Genomic DNA, 18,160 nt, shown 5'->3' with positions numbered 1-18,160 from the left:
CGACTTATTTAAAAAACTGACGGACAGTCCAGGATGTTATCATCTGTTTTTCAGGAAAAACGAAGGTCAGGTAACATCCTTTTGTCATTTTTACGGATACCAAAGTATACAAAAGCGAGAAAAAAAAGATTACGCAAATTCTTTCTCGGGATTAGGAAACAAGAGTCGGTAATTGCTCATTTGCCTAAAACTCAGCGACCAGACTAGAGCTGCGGTTCTCTGGGGAAAAAAAAAATGAGTCTTTGTGCTGCCATCTTGTGGCCAAATTGAATATAGCAGTCATTTCCAAAAATACAAGGCTAATTCCATACAGAAAAGTCGAATGCGAGAAAAACAACCATTTAAGCCTTCTTTTTGGGAGAAGAGAAAAGTAGCAGGAGAACAAAGGACAGAGCAGGTGAGAAACAGTTCAAACGAATGGGGATCTGGGGGAGAGGTGTGAAAAGCAGAAATGTGTAATTGGAGAGGTCCTGAGAAAACGCTTGGATATTATATACTGTATAAAGACAGATCATCAATCTGGTGTTAGTTTTGCAGATCAGTCTGTTATGGGAAAACATAAGGGATATAAAGTGCAATGACTGTCATCCAGTAAGTAAGCAGTTCTGACAGGTAATATAGAGCTCAAATTTACTGATTGTGTCACATGGACATTACAACATATGTAGTGTTACAAATGACCCAATGACACTTGGTCCATTCAGCTTGTTTGGTAGTAAGTAGCTAGCTAAACCAGGGTATCGGCTTCAAGCACATTGCTGTGCAGCTTTTGGCAGCTCATGGCATTTTGAGGAAGGGACTCCACAACGTTACACACTTTAATTTGCTTAATTGACCCTGACGATCGCGAGAACACATCGAGGGACATTAACCAGTACTCCTAATACGGCCCAACCTCGACTCCCTGAGCTCAAAATTAAGTAGTTTACTCGACAGATTCTGTATTGGACTGATGTAGCTCCTCTGGGCTGGCGTGGAGCAGGATTTCAAATCAATGGCGCATCAGTGCAGACATGGGAGCACACAGTACATACACTTGTCACCATCCCTAGTGGAGAAGGTGGTAGAAGAACAGGATTCATCAGGCTAGGTGCCACATATCCTCCATTTCATCCAATTCAGGGTTGTGGGAGAGCCAGAGCCTATCCCAGCATGCAACAGATGCAAGGCAGGGTACATCTTGGACAGGACGTCAGTCCATCGCAGGGAAGACAGACACTCACACCAGGGCCAGTTTTCCCAGAAGCCAAATAATGCAATGATCAACCAGCATGTCTTTGGACTGTGGGAGGAAACTGGAGGACCCACGCGAACAAGAGGACAACATACAAACTCCACACAGATAGCACCCCATGTCCCAGGTTGAGAAATGAACCAAGGGCCCCAGTGCTTAGAGACAGTGATACTAACTACTGAGTCACCGTGCCACCCACCACCACGTATCCCATTAGGTAAAAAAAAATCACTGGCTGCCTTTTGAAGAACGTTCTGTAAATCCCTCCCACAGGTGGTCGGATTAACACTGAGCCCAGGATTACAAATCTGTAAGAAGTACACTGTCAGGCTGTGAAAGACTTAACGTGGTAAGCAATTACACAGGTATGTATCAAACACAGCATGGCAAAATCCCCAAGGAGATTTCTGTAAGAAGACGAAGACACCAGCCAGCCACTCAGCCTTAGGACTTCTGCGCAAACTGGCAGTACACTTTATTTTGGCTGTTGACAAAGGGATATTTAAAAACACACAAATACACAGATATATTTATATTAAAATCTCCAGCTCAAGGCATCTCAGTCTTCGATATAAAATACAAATAAGACAGCAGTTGGCAAAAATAAACTTGAACTTGAAAAACAAACTTCACAGTTTATCTCCTGATTGTGTTCACGGTGCGGGCTCAACAGAGTTTGCTCCTTGGTCCGCCCACTGAACCCCGTGAGTGTTAAGGAGCAGGGGCTCAACCCAGGCGGTCTCAGCCTTCGTGTACAGAAGGCTCTGCTTTAGCACAGTGTGGCCAATCTCCCTTCTCTGATCTAAGGGAGAATATGAAGCCATTTGGTTTATAAAAAAAAACATTTTTTGGCTATCTGTACAGGGCTACTGCCTTTGTAAGAACAAACTGGGTCCTCACAAATACAGTTGTCGGCATACACATGTAACTGCAGAGAGATGGGACAGGTACAGGCAAAGCACATCCATGGACAAAAATACTGCAAAATGTTTCTTTTGGAGCCAGTGGGAATGGGAACGCTGTCCTTATCCCAGGATTATGTAGGGAGAAGCTTGCTGGAAATTGAAAGTTTGCCTCCTGTTATGACGTCCTCAGCCAGATCATCTGGGCTCCAGCAGCTGTCTGGCTCCCCAAATCTCTGTGCTTCGACACTGGGGATGCACCCACACGCTCATACTGCTCTTCCCCCTTCCTACAAGAGCCAGTTTTCTTGCGCTTGCACAAGGGGCAGCGAGCAGACTCGCAGCAGAGCCAGTTTCAGCCACTAAGAGCTGCAAGTTTTTACTACATAAATCCAAACCAGGTGCTGGATGTTTCATGCTTGCTACCCCACCGCTGGTACGTCTTCACAGACAGCCCAGCAGAGGTAAAATCCCAGGTCTCTGATGTGGGACAGAAGCTTGTAAATTCTGAAACGGATTGAACAGCTCCACAATGGAGTCTCAGTTCAACCCCGCCCCGCACCCCCCACCCCCAGTGAAGGGGCTCAGACAACAGCTCGACCCCCACCACCGCCGGATCGGGGTCAGTAGGGTCAGATCAGAACTGGGATGACGGCGATCAGGATGATCAGCCCGCTCCAGTGTGTGAAGCGGTGCTGGAAAAGTAGGGAGTGCTCTCTCACTCTTCCCTCAGGGTTTGAAGCAATGCCCCAGGAGGACACCAGGGGGCGCTGTGCTGTAGGTGGTGTCAGTGTTGGGACCAGCTGGTGAACTAAGGTCCTGGTCTGTCTGACCACACTGTGGCCCCTCACTTAAAAAGGGTGTCATGGTTCGAGTTCCTCCTCACAGTCACAGGCTGTTTTGGGGCTGATGGTCTAGCTAGAGCAGGGGGAGGGGGGGCAGACATGGCGGCCATCTTCAGTCGTTGCTTGCTCTCACTCCACGTCCAGTCACTCTTCACAGGGGCAGGCTATTTGGGGATGTAGCCAGGGTAGGGGGGCGGCGGGGGGTAGTGCAGAGTCCGGGGAGGGGTGGGTGTGTAGGGAGGTGGGAGGTCATCGTGGAAGTTCATCTCGTAGTCGTAGCTGTAGGGAGGAGGGGCGCCTGGAGAGGGAAGAAGAAGAGGGTCAGACACCAGCGCGCCAGATACGAGGTACCACAGCCACACACTGCAGCGCCAAATGTCTCTTCCACCAGGGGGCGCTATCATACAAAAGCACTTCAGGTGTGTTTCCTCCTGTGGTTACTCACTCGTGGGGTGACGGGGATATATTTCTGTGGGACACCCCAATCACAAGATGCTAATTTCCAGAAATACTTGGGGTGGAGTGCAAATGTGTATTTTAGGGCTCTGCGTCCATTAAACTCTTAACTCTGCGTTACCCCTACCTCCAAGATTCCTCTAAGTAATACCCTAGAGTTCACCTGCTGCACTGTACTGTCACATTTGAACAGATTCAACTCACGGGATGCTGTTGTTCCTACCAACATGACTTTTATAGCTGAGAGGAAGTCTGCTTTTCTGTGCTCTGCACAGGTGAGAAAGGAGCTGAGGTGCATTAAAGCCAAATAAGGCAGGTAGGTCTTATGTCATTAGTTCCAAAGTACTGGGAACTTGTGCAAATCAACCGGATTCTATTCTGCAGTTTTTATTCACTTCATTACTAACACTTCACAAAGTACCAGTACCCTGGAAAACATCCAGAAATCCTGCCCCCCAGCTCTGAATTATTTTAGACCAGTGGCCCCCACCTTACACATTATGAAGGTATTTGAGCAGATTATCCTAGCATATCTAAAACACATTCAATACTCTTCAGCTCCATCTACGCGGAAGGAAACTTTAAGAACTGCATGTCCACCCTGCTCTTATCAGATCGATACTGGATAACATCCAGGCAAGATCACAGTCAGTGTAATTTAGGAGTTCATTGTCCTAGCCCCTTTCCTCTTCACCTTATATACGTATGATCTCCAGCACAACAACCCTTCCTATCATCTTCAAAACGTTTCTGTTGATTCTTCAATAGTTGGCCTGATTGCCAAAAACAATGATACTGAGAACACAAAGCAGATTCACAGATTTGTGGCTTGGAGTATGGACATCTTTACTAATTAAAATCTGCAAAACTATGCAACTTAGTTTCCTTCTAAGTGGATTTTAATAATAATAATTCCTTACACTTATATAGTGCTTTTCTGGACACTCTACTCAAAGCGCTTTACAGGTTATGGGGACTCCCCTCCACCACCACCAATGTGCAGCCCCTCCTGGGTGATGCGAGGGCAGCCATAGTGTGCCAGATCAGCTATCAGTGAGGAGGAGAACAGAGTGATGAAGCCAATTCATCGGTAGGGATTATTAGGAGGCCATGGGCTTCAGAAGAAATTTTCAAGGGTACTAATGTAGAAATCGTGGATTCCTACAAGTTCTTTGATGTACAACCGGATACAAACCTGGAGTGGGGTATAACTTTCTGTGTGTAAGAAGGGCCACTCAAAGCTTTTTTCTTCCTGAGGAAGTTTCGTTCTTTTAATGCCTGTAGTAAGATGCTGGCTATGTTCAAACAGTGTGGTAGGTAGTATGGTCTTTTATGCATCTGTATACTGGGGGTAACATACTCTGTCCAATTTAGCAGATTTATTTAGAGGGCAGGAGCCATTATTGGGACACAACTAGAGTCGGTGGAGGACACAGTACAAAAGCAAAGCTTACAAAAAGCCACAAACGCCTCTCCACACAGTGATTTTGGATAAAAAAAAGCCTTTTCATCTGTCTCTTTTTAGCTCCCCAATGCACCACTGAGAGGCGGTGAAACAGTGATCTAAAATGCTTTTGCTTAATCTGTGGTTTTAAATGGGTTTTCTATTTAAATCTTGCTGGAAAAAAACAACATTTTTCAAATACATGTCAGGCACCAACTCACTTAATGGAGCAGTGAGAGAAATGAATCACTCATGAGCTGTGGGCATTAACAGCAGAACAATGACTAAGATACTCAGTCACAAAGCAATTATCTTATATTGTGTTTCGTGGTCTATTGAACTGTAGTTTAATGAAGAAAATAGCGACACCCAGTGGTTACTTTCACCCTCCTGTAGAAACAGCACACTAAGCAGGACACGGGAACTCCCATCACCACTAATAATCATAATAATAATAATAATAATAATAATAATAATAATAATAATAAACTTTATTTTATATAACGCCTTTAAAGGTGGTTTCTCAAAGCACTTTACAGAATGACAACAACAATAAATAAAAAGAATACACAAGATAAAACACAATTACAATATATAGAGGAGACCGTGGATGGTGGTACTAAGAAAAGCAGAGGGGTGAAGAATGGAACCAGTTAAGTAAAGGCTTTTCTGAAGAAGAAGGTTTTGAGTCTGGATTTGAAGGAGTTTAGAGAAGGTGACTCTCTGATATCCTTGGGGAGAGAGTTCCAGAGCTTGGGGGCATAACAGGAGAAGGCCCTGTCACCCATACAATGTAGACGGGCTTGGGGGACAGTAAGGAGAGCAGAATTAGAAGATCGAAGATTGCGAGGTGGAGAGTAGGGCAATAATAGTTCAGACAGTTACTGAGGTGCCAAGCCATGCAGAGCCTTATAGGTGAGCATGAGGATTTTAAAGTCTACACGGAATTTGACCAGAAGCCAGTGCAAGGACTCCAGGATAGGAGTAATGTGATCATTTGCACTAGACCTGGTCAGGATTCTGGCTGCTGAATTTTGGACATACTACAGTTTGTTCAGAGTAGATTTAGATACCCCAGCGAGTAGAGCATTACAGTAGTCAATTCGAGAGAACACAAATGTGTTGATCAGCTTTTCAGCCACAGTTAGTGATAGCATAGGGCGTAGTCTAGCGATATTTCTGAGGTGAAAAAAATATGTTTTGATGGTATGCTGCACATGTGGGTCGAATGTTAAGCCAGAATCGAATATAACCCCAAGGTTTTTCAATTTAGATTGAAGCTCAAGTACACTAACCACATTCCTCCACTGAAGAACACGAAATTAATTCATTTTAATTACTTTTTCAGATTTAATAACCGTAAAACTGTGCTGTCCTTTGTGAAGCCAAAGACAGTGGGGAGCTGAGCAGAAACATAGTTGTTATAAAGATTCTGGGTTTTGGACTAGTGGCATTGGTGCTGCACCCTAAGGATTGTGGGACATCGTTCTAACATGTTGGTAGGACTGGAGGGCAAGGGGTGGGGAACTATCAGACTCAGGGCTTGGGGGTGGAGTCTTACCTGGGTATCCCTGCGTCACAGTGTTTATGTGGGCAGCTCTGAACACGCCTACCCGGGAGCCACGCCCACTCTTCACGCACATGCACACGCACAGGAAGACGCCGGCCACTGCCCCCATCAGGAACACCACGCCGAACACGATTCCTGCAATCGCCGTGCCCCTGCAGCACACAGACACGGGTGTCAGGCAGCCTGGGGCTGGCTCCTGGTGCCAGCACAGTCTGCCTTTTCAACAGGATGCAACCTGAGTGAACACTCCCAATTAGGAATGACCTGTTACTGTTAGACCCAGGCTACTGGGGAACACACAGGGACACACCTTCCAACATTCACTCATAGTCCTTGCGATCACACTCTTATTCCAGACTGTGGGCTACATCGCTGAGTTTTTTTCTTTTCAGGCCAGCACACAACAATCTTAATGTCTCTCAGGATTAAATCCACAGACTCTCTCTTCCTGTTATGCTGAGTCAATAAGGCAGGTTTGCAAGCACACTGCCTGGATCAGCTGAGAAGCCCCAGCGTGCTGTTTAACTTACAGTTCTGTACGTGCTTTGCCATTCACTTCTCAGGCTGGGATAATTAAAAAAGGGCCTAGAAACACCTGACCAAACACAGCCTTTTAAAAAGAAAATGTTTAATTATGGTAGAATCTTCCAAATATTTGCTATTCCAGCCCTGTGGACGAAGCAGTGCACCTGTGATCTGTAGAGGAGAAAAGCAAACTGAACAGACTGCAGGTATATCCCAGACACAGTCCTCAGAGCCACACAAACAGGGGAGCAGTGTGTGTCATGGGGGGTCATGTGGCAGGATTGTGGGACATCATTCTTTTCAGACACATCAGCTGTTTTTATAGCTGGGCAACATCTGATATAATCAGATAACATCTATCCACCTAACATCTGGATAACTTAGAGATATTTGATAACACACATCCACCTAACATCTGGATACCTTGTGGATACCATCAGATGACATCCATCCACCTAACATCTGGATAACATATATAGATATCAGATAATATCCACTCACCTAACATCTGGATATGCTATAGATGTCAGATAACATCCATCCACCCAACATCTGGATAACTTAGATATCATCAGATAACATCCACCCACCTAACATCTGGATAACGTATAGATATCAGATAACATCCACCCACCTTACATCTGGATAACGTATAGATATCAGATAACATCCACCCACTTAACATCTGGATAACTTAGATATCATCAGATAACATCCACCCACCTAACATCTGGATAACTTACAGATATCATCAGATAACATCCACCCACCTAACATCTGGATAACTTACAGATATCACTAGACAACATCCATCCACCTAACATCTGCATAACACCTAGAAATTATCAGATAGCATCCATCCACCTAACATCTGGATAACTTACAGATATCATCTGTCCATCAAACATCTTAATAACTGATTTCTGGACAGCCAGGTGGTGAAGTTGGTGAAGTGGTGGCAAAGAGAGACAATTGCCAGGGTGTTGGGGTAGTTAGCAGGGTGGTGGGTTAGAAGGGTAGCTGGTGGTAAAGGGGTAGTTAGCTTGTGGTGGAGTAGAAGCGTAGCTGTCAGAGTAGGGAGTTGGGGGGGTGGCAGTACAATGCGATGTTCAGGGGAGATACTTACGAAAGCACGTCCCCCACGTAGGCGTAGTAGGAGCAGCAGAAGGGCGGCGAGCCGTCACAGCAGTACTCCACGCAGTCCGCACACTGCGCCACACTGTGGCCTGAGAGACACACGGAGGATTACAAATATAGCGCGCCCACACCTGGCTCCGGAGCCATGACCCAGGCCCTGGGCTTGCAGCCTGGCTAAACACCGTCCTGTGGGGTTTCAGCCTCACCAGGTTCGAGATGGACAGAAGGAAACTGACAGAGGGATCAGGGATGGAGAGGAAGAGCCCACAGCGCTGCTGGCAAAGAGGACTTGTTGAAAAGACTCCTCCTCCTTCAAGAAACACCTTCCGGGAGACCGGCTGAGAGAGCTGTGCCGTGCCCATTCATTCGCTGTAGGTTTATGTGTGTGGCGACTGCACCTCGCTGGGTGGTCTCTTTGGACCACACTGGGGGGTTCCAGGCTCTCCAAACCTGCCCGCCTCCTCCTCCACACAGCACACTGACGCAGCACATGGTCTGTAGACACCCAGCCGTCAACGGGCCACCCCTGTCCAGCATCCTGTCTACAGCCTCTTAATTGTTCATAACACACCTCATCGTGACTGTTGTCACTTTGATCCGCTTCTTGCATCGGCTACTTCCATCCTTTTCACACACTATGAAAGGAATCTCTCTCCTCCTGCACAGTGCACTTTAGGCAGGAATCCAGCGAAGCTGTTGCTCGCTGCTTAAACCACACACTCCTCACACAGGCGTGGAGCGCAAGTGAGAGAGAGGCGTCGGAGGAGATCACAGAGCCTGGCAGGCCCCAGGCTACAAGGGCTTCTGGGCTCCCCAGGCTCGAGTGAACGAGTCTGCCTGCCTCTCACTTTCAGAGTCTCTAAAAGACAACTGCACTAACAAGAGTAGGTCTCTGCTGCTAACAAAGTGCTACTCAGTAAGTACAGGCACTCACTGGAGGGTGGAGGGCAGAGAGCTGTCTGACACACTTTTCTGCCTCTGCAGTTTAGCTGAGCAGGAGTCAGCACAGGCTGCTGTGTGTGGTGTGTACATGTTATCTGTTATTCCCACAGTAACTAGTTGTGTATTTTACTTTACTTATTGTTTTCCTTTCTCTTCATACACATATGCCTCTTATTTGTTAAAGGGTTCATGTTGTGTTAAATGTACTGCATATTGTGTTAAGTCTTTTACTTGGCTACAAAGCAAATCAAGTAAAGTGTCAATAAAGTAAGTTAGTGTGGCATACGTGTGATGCATGTGTATGCCACGTGGTGTATTTGTTGTGTATGTTCATACGTGGTGTGTATACATTTGTGGGGTGTGTGTTTGTGTGTGGTGTGTGTGCATGAGCAGTATTAGTGTTGTGGGTGTAAATGTGGAGTTTTTGTGATGTGTGTACACGTAAAGTATTAGTGGAGTGGTTGTGTGTGTACATGTGGACTATTTGCGGTATGTTTATGTGTGAAGTATTTGTGATGTGTGTGTACATGTGGAGTATGTGTGGTGCGTGTGTGTACGTGGGGAGTATTTGTGGCGTGTGCATTTGTGTGGTGTGTGTTTTTGTGGAGTATGTGGCGTGTGCAGTGTGTGTCTGTGTGGAGCACGTATGGTGTGCAGTGTGTGTTTGTGTGTGGTGTGTGTTTGTGTGGAGTACGTATGGTGTGTGGTGTGTGTTTGTGTAGAGTACATATGGTGTGTGTTTGTGTGTGGTGTGTCTGTGAGTGGAGTATGTATGGTGTTTGTTTATGTGTGGTGTGTCTGTCAGTGGAGTATGTGTGGAGTGTGTGTGTTCGTGTGGAGTATGTGTGGTGTGTGTGTTTGTGTGTGGTGTGTCTGTGAGTGGAGTGTGTGTAGTGTGTCTGTGAGTGGAGTATGTGTGGTGTGTGTGTTTGTGTGTGGTGTGTCTGTCAGTGGAGTGGCACAGACCCATCCCCCATCTCCTTGGGTGGTCTGTGTCAGAAAGGTTATTTGCACACTTCCTCTGCTCCTGGTCCCTGTAGCCATGGCTGCAGCAGCGAGGACAACCAGACCCCAGACACAGCGTCCACACACACGCTCCACTGATGCCCGCCTTCTGGGCTCACGTCTGCCTCCCTGCCCCCAGACCTGGGCAGCTTTTAATAGCTCGCTCTGCCCCGCGCTTACACACCGGAGGAGACCCCTTTATCAGCAGGGCCTCCGGTAACTGACAAACCGAATCGCAGGACTGGTGCACCTGGGCAGGCTGAGAGCACACCTGTCCAGTCGAGCTTGTGTTCCTCTGGATTAGCATAGCCACTCAGGGCCAGGCAGTGTGGCATGAAGATGTGTGTTTGCGGGTGTAAGTGTGTGTGTGGTAAGTGGATCTGCATTCTGTCCTGGAGGGGGGAGGTGTGTGTATGGGGGGGGGGGGTGTTGATTTTAAAAGCTCGAACAGACAGCTGGAGGTAAGCCTGCCCCACTTTTGCCCTCACACAGTGGGAGGGCTGTGCAGGCTACTCCCTTCCCAAGACACTCCGGAGGAAATCACAACCTAAGGACAGTTACAAACAACAGGACATTTGGGCTCTTCTAGTGCACCTGGGTGCCAGCAGCTAATTAATCTCAGGAACTCCTCCAGCTGCTTCTTGAAAAACGACATGCCTGAGACGGAGTGTTCCATACTCCCGCAACTCTAGCTGTACGAAAACGAGCCTCGGGCCACCGTACCTCATGAATGGGTGCTTGGGCTTCAAAAAGAGTGGGATAATCGAGCACAAAAATAATGTGTTATTTTAGGGGAAAAACAGATGTCAAATTAGCAAGATCCCAGTATTAAACACAGCCCTTTAAATTACTGCAGCAATATTACACACAATCATATATATTTATTAATGCATAAATTTAAGAACAGTCAAGGTGTGCATCAGCCCATTATTAATAAAAACGCTATTTTTTATTAATCATCCCATAATTAATAGAATATGATGTGCATTTCAGAAACGGACGTGTCTGTGTCCCGGTTATGGTATTTTACACAGATTGAATCAGGAAGAAATATTTGACTAAACTGCATTTAATCTGTCCTAAAGCAGTTTACTTATCTCCTTTTTGGGAAAGGAGAGTTAACAGGCACATCCAGTATAGACCTACCAGATTACAGCGGGGGCACTGCTTGCAGTGAATAATGGATTAAGTATTACTGTTACGTGCATTCATCTAGTTAAAACAGAATTTCCAGTTTATTGTGTTACTGTAACAACTGTAACACGTAAGTGCAGTTTACAAGCATATCCCCACTCTTACCAGCGAAGACGCAAACCAGTAGCGATTCCCGCAGAAACTGCGCCCCGGGCCGTGCGCCCCTGGTCCCGGCGGCTCTCTCCATACAGACTCTCGGAACTTCTCAGCTCCTGCGATTTCTCAACTTTCCGTAGTTCGCTCGGGTTTCACCAGAAACCACCGCGCATCTCCAGCAGACAGGCAATCTGTTCCAGACTCAGTGAAACTAGTGAAACTAATCTTCGGAAAGCTAAAAATAAATACGCCTAATCATAAGATAAGTCAGCGAACTAAAGTTTTCAGGAATTGAGCACGAACGTCGGATCACGGCTCCTAGCATCCCCCTGTCTCGCTGCTGCGCCGCTCCACGTGTTCCTGCGCCAAGACCGCAGCCTCCAGCTTTAAACTCCTGACTCCTTCCTCTTTGTTTTCGACTCTTCCTTTCTCTGTTTTTCTCCAGCCCTCTCTATTCATCCTGCTCCCCGTTCCTCCCTCCTCCCTGCCGCTCATTTTCTCCAATTACTCTGCTGTGGGAGGCAGGGTCCTGTGCTCTCCGGCTGGAGACACCGCCTCCATCGTCACGACTCGAGAAAAAACGGCGCCTGTTGATTGTCGGCCGTGCGGCCCCAGGACTGAAATCACACACACGGCTCGACTGTCCTCTCTCCATCACGAACCAACAATCCGCCAGGAAAATGTTGTTTACAACTTTCTTTTTTTAGCTTCGTCGTTTTTTCTTTCTTTCTATACAAACCATTTAGCTTTTTATTACAATTATGTCCTTGAAAGTTTCTTTGTCTGCTCTGATGAACAGAGTTCGTGAATCACGTACTGTTTTCGAAACCCAGGCTGGGTCATGTTGAGTATTTATATGAACATCGCATAAACAGTAGTTCTCTTGGGAACTAACACCCCCAGGTATTCAATGCTGTTGAACTCACCTGGAATGGGACACTTTTAGAGCAGCCAAATAAACCTAATCTGCACTAGGAGATGGGAGAACCTAGCAAAAATCTACATGAACACATAGAGATCATGCAGACTCCACACAGAAGGATCCCAAGAAGGACATTAACCTAGGGCCTTAGCACTGTGAGACACAGTGCTGATCTCCATGTCACTTATCTAACTAGCCACACTCAACCCCCTTACTGGAGTTGTCCTATCTCGCGGCTAAGCCGCGCTGAAAACACAACCATAGCTCCCAGTCTGTGATCCAGCTTGAAGACATAAGAGAATCGATCTGTCCATTTTCTAACCGCTTTATCCATTTCAGAGTCATGGGGGAGTCGGAGCCTGCAAGTAACGGGCAAAAAAACAGAGTACAGCCCGGATGGGGTGCCATCCGTCACAGCGCACACACAGACACCAGGGCCAGTTTGCCATGGAAGCCAACTCATCTACCAGTGTTCTGAATTGTGGTGAAAATCGGAGCAACCTGGAAGAGACCCACATGAACACTGGGAGAACATACAAACTCCCCACAGATAGCACCCAGGACAGGAAAGCAAACTCAGGTTCCCAGCGTGGTGAGGCAGCAATGCTAACCACTGAGCCACCTTCCTGCCCGACATAAGGGAATGCAGAATCCACAGCGTGCCATGCCTCTCCTGGAGGAACACAAACCAGGTCTGTGTGGTATCTGGGGAAACAGTGCTGCACAGGGTTCGTTTATTGTGGACCTGGGTATGGTTCAGAATGCTTTCCAATCCCCACCAATGTAAACCCAGTTCAGAACCCTGAGACCCAGTTCTTTGGGCAGGAGGAGGAAGGTGGATGTTCAGGCCTGGGGAGAACATGCAAACTCCACACAGACTTCCGCACCCCTGTCTGGCATCCCGCAGGCCCCCGACCACCAGTCCATAACGTTGCCACCCGTCGGCAAATCGCAGGCTTCTGAGCAGCAGCATCCACCTGCGCCTTGAGGATATCGTGAGATCGGCCAAACTAACGAGACAACTGGCTCAGGATGAGCTGTCAGATCTCAGGTAGAGCTGATTCAAGAAGACCTCCCCTCCCCTCCACAGGACTGTGCTGTCCTGCTGTGAAGGGGGCAGAGATTGTGTTAACCTGGGCTCGTCCCTACCAGAGGGCCCATGTGCTTCATTCGCAGGCTGACAGTTTCGAACCTGTTGATGAGATCTACAGCGAGGGGCCAGGGTTTGGAAGGTGAGGTTGAAGTTTAAACTCCCTTTTAAATGGGGAACAAAACGTTTCCTGACAGGACAGAAGGCCATGGATTCTCCTGTGTTCGCCTTCTGTTCGAAATCTGAATCATTTTTCAACCGACCTTTCAATTCCAGAGAGGAATGACTGTGTTTGCCAAGCAAATGCGAGTCTAGATTTGTCATTGCTTTGTTGATTTTATTGCGTTTCCAGCTGGAATTACTCTTTCCCTAGCATACTAAATCTGGACTTGTGGCTTAACTTGTGGATTGTGATCGGAAGGGAGGCTGGAGGCCGGTTTGTGCTGGAGCCTGAGTTAAATTTAGGATTTGGATGAGGTTCTGAGACAGGTATGTATGCCTTGACTGCTCTGTAAAATAACTAGGGCTCCCAGACAAGGGGAGCTGCACAGACCATCTCATGTTTCTCAGATCTGTCTATAAAAATTGTACTTTAATTGCATCACTTTATTGGCCACATACAATTTCTTGCATTAGGAATGTGTCTTTTCACATACCCCAGCTTGCTCTCCATGAGACACACAGACAGGGAGAGAAGCTGGGGGTCAGAGTGCAGGGTCAGCCATTTATACAGCACCCCTGGAGCAGTTGGGGTTAAGGGCCTTGCTCAGGGGCCCCAACAGAGTAGGATTCCTCTGCCAGCCGCGGGATACAAACCGGCAACCTTCCAGCCACAGGCGCAGATCCTTAGCCACAGAGCCACCGCACCGGTGTGATTTTTATGTAAAGTGTTTCAAGTACAAACAACACAGAAACCTCATTGCTCTGAGTCTGTTGGTCCATTCTCTCTCTCCTCGCCTTCCTTATTCTCATGTCATTACTCTTATCCTGAGTGAGAACAGATTGTGTTGTAGAAAATGTGCTACTTGTAGTGTTTGTGCCTCCCTCTTGCGTCTGGTGTTATGTGTGTTCTGCTTGTCTGGTTCTGATGCTCATTTATTCCATGTATACAACTGTACACGCTATACATTCTATAGCAGAAACTACAGAATGCTGTGATTAAGTCTAACTTCTAGTATGTCCTGTATGCAAAATTAGTGCTGTTCTTTTTAAAGTCTTGAGATTAAGGGGTTGGGTCAGGTTTAGGATAGTGGTAAACATTGGAGATTAAATCAACGGGTTGGGATTTTGTGAGGGTTGAATCTGAATTAAGTGTTAGAGTTAGAGTTGGGGTCTGAGTCATTGGATAGACATTGCAAAGGGTAACTCTTGCCTTAGCTCTTACTCACTGTAACAAAGAGAAGTAAAGTTTTAAACCACATTGAACCTCCTTCCTCTGTTTAAGAATAATGTATCTACAGTCTAAATGCACACGTACGTGTGCACATTCCAGTAAAAGAAAATGTGAGAGACACACACAGCCACTTGATAAAAACCGCAGTTGCTGATAAGCTGTTCTCTCCTCAGGAGTAGGAGTTGAGGAGCTGTATCTCGTAAATTCCTCAACAATTACAGGGTTGAAAATTCGAGTTTTAAAGCACTCTGCCACCTAGCGGATAGAAATGATATAGCATCCTCTTTAAAATAAAGGTGACGCTGTGGCGAATATCCAGCCTGTCGCAGTGTGTGGGCTGCCGCCGTATAGACGGCCATCAGGATCACAGATCCTACCAGTCTGCTTATAGCGCTGGGTCGCTGCCTAGCCTACGAGGCAATAACTCACCATGACCAGATGATTTTTCCTGGAGCCCTGCAAGTACTTGGAACCAGGATTAATTAGACCCTTCCCGACGGAAGGACGGCCATAGTTTTGCATTTTTACTGTGGTTTTGCTATAATGTTGCTGTGGTTCCAAAAAGCCTCGATTTTACTAGTTTAGATAATGGGTAACGTTGTATACTGTGTGGTAAATATTCCCACTCCTAGACTGCAGTATTCTCGTTATCTGATATAGTAAAGATAGATAAGACCTGATTGATCCCGAAGGGAAAACACAAGTAAAGGCATGATAGAACCATAGACATCTGTACTTAAACTAAAATAGGACATGGTAAAAGTGCATAAAAATGGGACGTTTCCCCACATTTTATAATTTGCAAATTTCGTACAGGCTTTTTTGGAAATGGGGTTTCTGCATGTGCTCACTGAAAAGCCAATGCACGGCACAGACTGAGGCAGTAATGCTTTGAACCCAGGTAAAAGTTTTGCTTTATTCTGACTTTATCTGCTTTGTCGGCAGTACAAAGTCAGCTTGTCTTTCCCATCACTGGAGAAAAACATTACAGTTCCTCAGGACATGCAGACATTATACACTGCCACACAAAACTGGCAATTTGTTGCTGAGAACCTAAAACTAGACATTTACAGTAGCTTAAAACCCCTTATTTCCACAGATTATTTTAGAGTGAATAAATAAAGACAAAAAATGACCTCCACTTGAAAGAAGCCTGGTCTCTTCATCTGGACTTCAAGATTTAATTTATACTAGACACTGTGGATTGCTTTATGGCCCTGTAATTATACACATAATTACAACTTCGTGTTTGGTAGAACGGCAGGGTGGCGCAGTGGTTAGGATCGCTTCCTTGTTCCTTGCAGAGCTAGACCCTGGGTTCAGTTCCCTGGGTGCTGTCTGTGTGGAGTTTGCATGCTCTCCCCACATTCGCGTGGGTTTCCTCCCACTGTTCAAATACATGCTGGCTGGTTAATTGGTTTCTGGGAAAAGCCGGCCCTGGTGTGTGTTTGTTTCTGTGTGTGCCCTGTGATGGACTGGTGTCCTGCCCATGGTGGTGAATCCTTCCTTGCTCCATTTGCTTCTTGGAATTGGCTCTGGCTTCCTTGGTGAACTTGAATAGAAGGATTTCATCCTGAATTAGACGAGGCAGTTAGTACATGGATGGGCCGTCATTTGAGAGCTATTTAAAATCTCTGAAGACAGAAACAGTGGACACCAGCTGTGTACACCCAGTCCAGTCCTGTCCAGCCAGTCCAATTCATCCCCAGCTCTCAGGCACATATCTGACCGACCCGAAGGAATCAGGAAGCTCCTCCACATTGCAGCAGGCACACTTCACAGTGAAATATTCCAGATTCCTGCAGCCCGCCCCCTCCCCTTCCCCCGTTCAGAGATAAGACACACATTCCAGAAACCACAGAGAGGACCCTCCAACCCACACCCCACATCCCATCAGCCTCCTCTCGCCTCCTGGCCAGAGAGTCCCCCCTTCCTGCGGCAGGAAACAGTTCGAGGTTTAATCACGGCACCCGCCATGAGCATCACTCGCACAGTGAGCCGATTCAGCAGTGCCGGAATGTCTGATGGGCGCAAAAAAAAAAGAAAAGCCGACTCCTACAATAGCCATGAATCGTGCTTTTGTGCTCCCGAGTTACCCTGGGCACAGTTCACGCGACTCCTACACACATGCTGCTCTGGATTTGGACAAAAAATTATTGTGTGGCAAAAAAAACAATGTTCTCCATGTGTCAGAATGGCGATATCCCTAGCGGGTTTGTTTAACTTTCTGTGCGTGGTCGGGTCACTCTGCCATTTCTGTGCGAAAGCGCAGGCCGTCCGCTGGACAAATGTTTAGAATGCCTCCTGGTGTAGGCATGTCTTTTGATTGTTTTATCACGGGGCAATGCAAGCCCTTTCAACTTTGTTGAGGAGAGTGAGAGAGAGAGAGAGAGAGACCTCACACAGTCTGGAATTGCCTCGGTCTCCAGCAGTTTTCCCATTAAAATCAAAAGGAGTTTTCCTCGGTGAGCTCCGTGACCCCCTGCCTGTCTCATTCAGACTTCCTTGCATGACCCAGCAGTTAGGCCTGAATTTCTGCATCACAGACGAATGCAGGTATAATGGCTCCCACATGTACCATGACAGCCAGTTAATCGACCAAGTCTGAAATGGGGGGAGGGTTTGGAGCAAAGACCACCCCCCCACACCCCTCCAGTGGTTCTCTGCTGCCTGGGACAAACACAGCACTGTGCTTCCTGGGACCATCGAACTGGAGTTGTGTGGGGCACACGTGTATTTACTCGCTAAATTTAGAACAAGCTCATTGCTAGCCCACTCTCAGGGAATTTCCCCTGTAGCAGAAGAGTGGTGGGGGTGGGGAACGCTTTAGAAGTAAGACTTTGCAAATTTCTTTGAGAAATTCAATAGAAATTCTCAGAAAGTTTGAGAAATATCCGGAACAGAGCAAGGTGGCACTGGGTCGGTCATGGAAGACCAAGTCGGCCCCTACTCCTAGTTTTCCCTTGGTGGGAACACTGCTCTTGTTGCGAAGACTTGTTTGCAAAGGACTGAATCTGAAGCGGGGGTGGCCCTGTGTGAAGCTATGATCTAATCCAGGCAGGGGGCAAAGATGGACCCGACAGGAGCCTCAACAGGGTTAATAAGCTGTTAATTACCGTTCCTTGTCAATGATTAACTCTGTGTTAAATTAAAAAAGTGCTAATCGTTATTATATCTGAAGCATTCTTTACTCATACATACCTGTTTGTCAAGTGTCATTTGATACCCCGAAACTGAAGTGTTACCTCAATATGACTTTCCAGTGCTAATTCACAGCTTGGCACCATGTCCTGCTTCTGAATACTGGGATCTGAGAGGCTGGTTTATCTCCCAGCTTGCCATGAGCTCATGGCTGGATCTTTATGTGTGGTTTCTATTGTTATTTAAGGATATCGTCCAGAAATG

The 18,160-nt window shown here is 46.8% G+C and overlaps 1 protein-coding gene across 1 annotated transcript; it reads right to left on the bottom strand.

Moving 5' to 3' along the window:
* Positions 1-1,687: 1,687 nt before the first annotated feature.
* Positions 1,688-11,739, bottom strand: cyyr1 (cysteine and tyrosine rich 1). The gene is made up of 4 exons (XM_088913793.1): positions 11,360-11,739; positions 8,103-8,202; positions 6,443-6,603; positions 1,688-3,279 (listed from the first exon to the last, which is right to left on the bottom strand). The coding sequence occupies exons 1-4, from the start codon at positions 11,439-11,441 to the stop codon at positions 3,146-3,148; spliced, it is 477 nt and encodes a 158-aa protein (XP_088769919.1). The 5' UTR covers positions 11,442-11,739; the 3' UTR covers positions 1,688-3,145.
* Between the last annotated feature and the right edge of the window lie 6,421 nt (positions 11,740-18,160).

The sequence above is a fragment of the Atractosteus spatula genome, chromosome 4, assembly GCF_055471065.1.
Source record: "Atractosteus spatula isolate fAtrSpa1 chromosome 4, fAtrSpa1.hap1, whole genome shotgun sequence".
Classification (NCBI taxonomy): domain Eukaryota; kingdom Metazoa; phylum Chordata; class Actinopteri; order Semionotiformes; family Lepisosteidae; genus Atractosteus; species Atractosteus spatula.
This window is presented reverse-complemented; position numbering and strand designations above follow the sequence as displayed.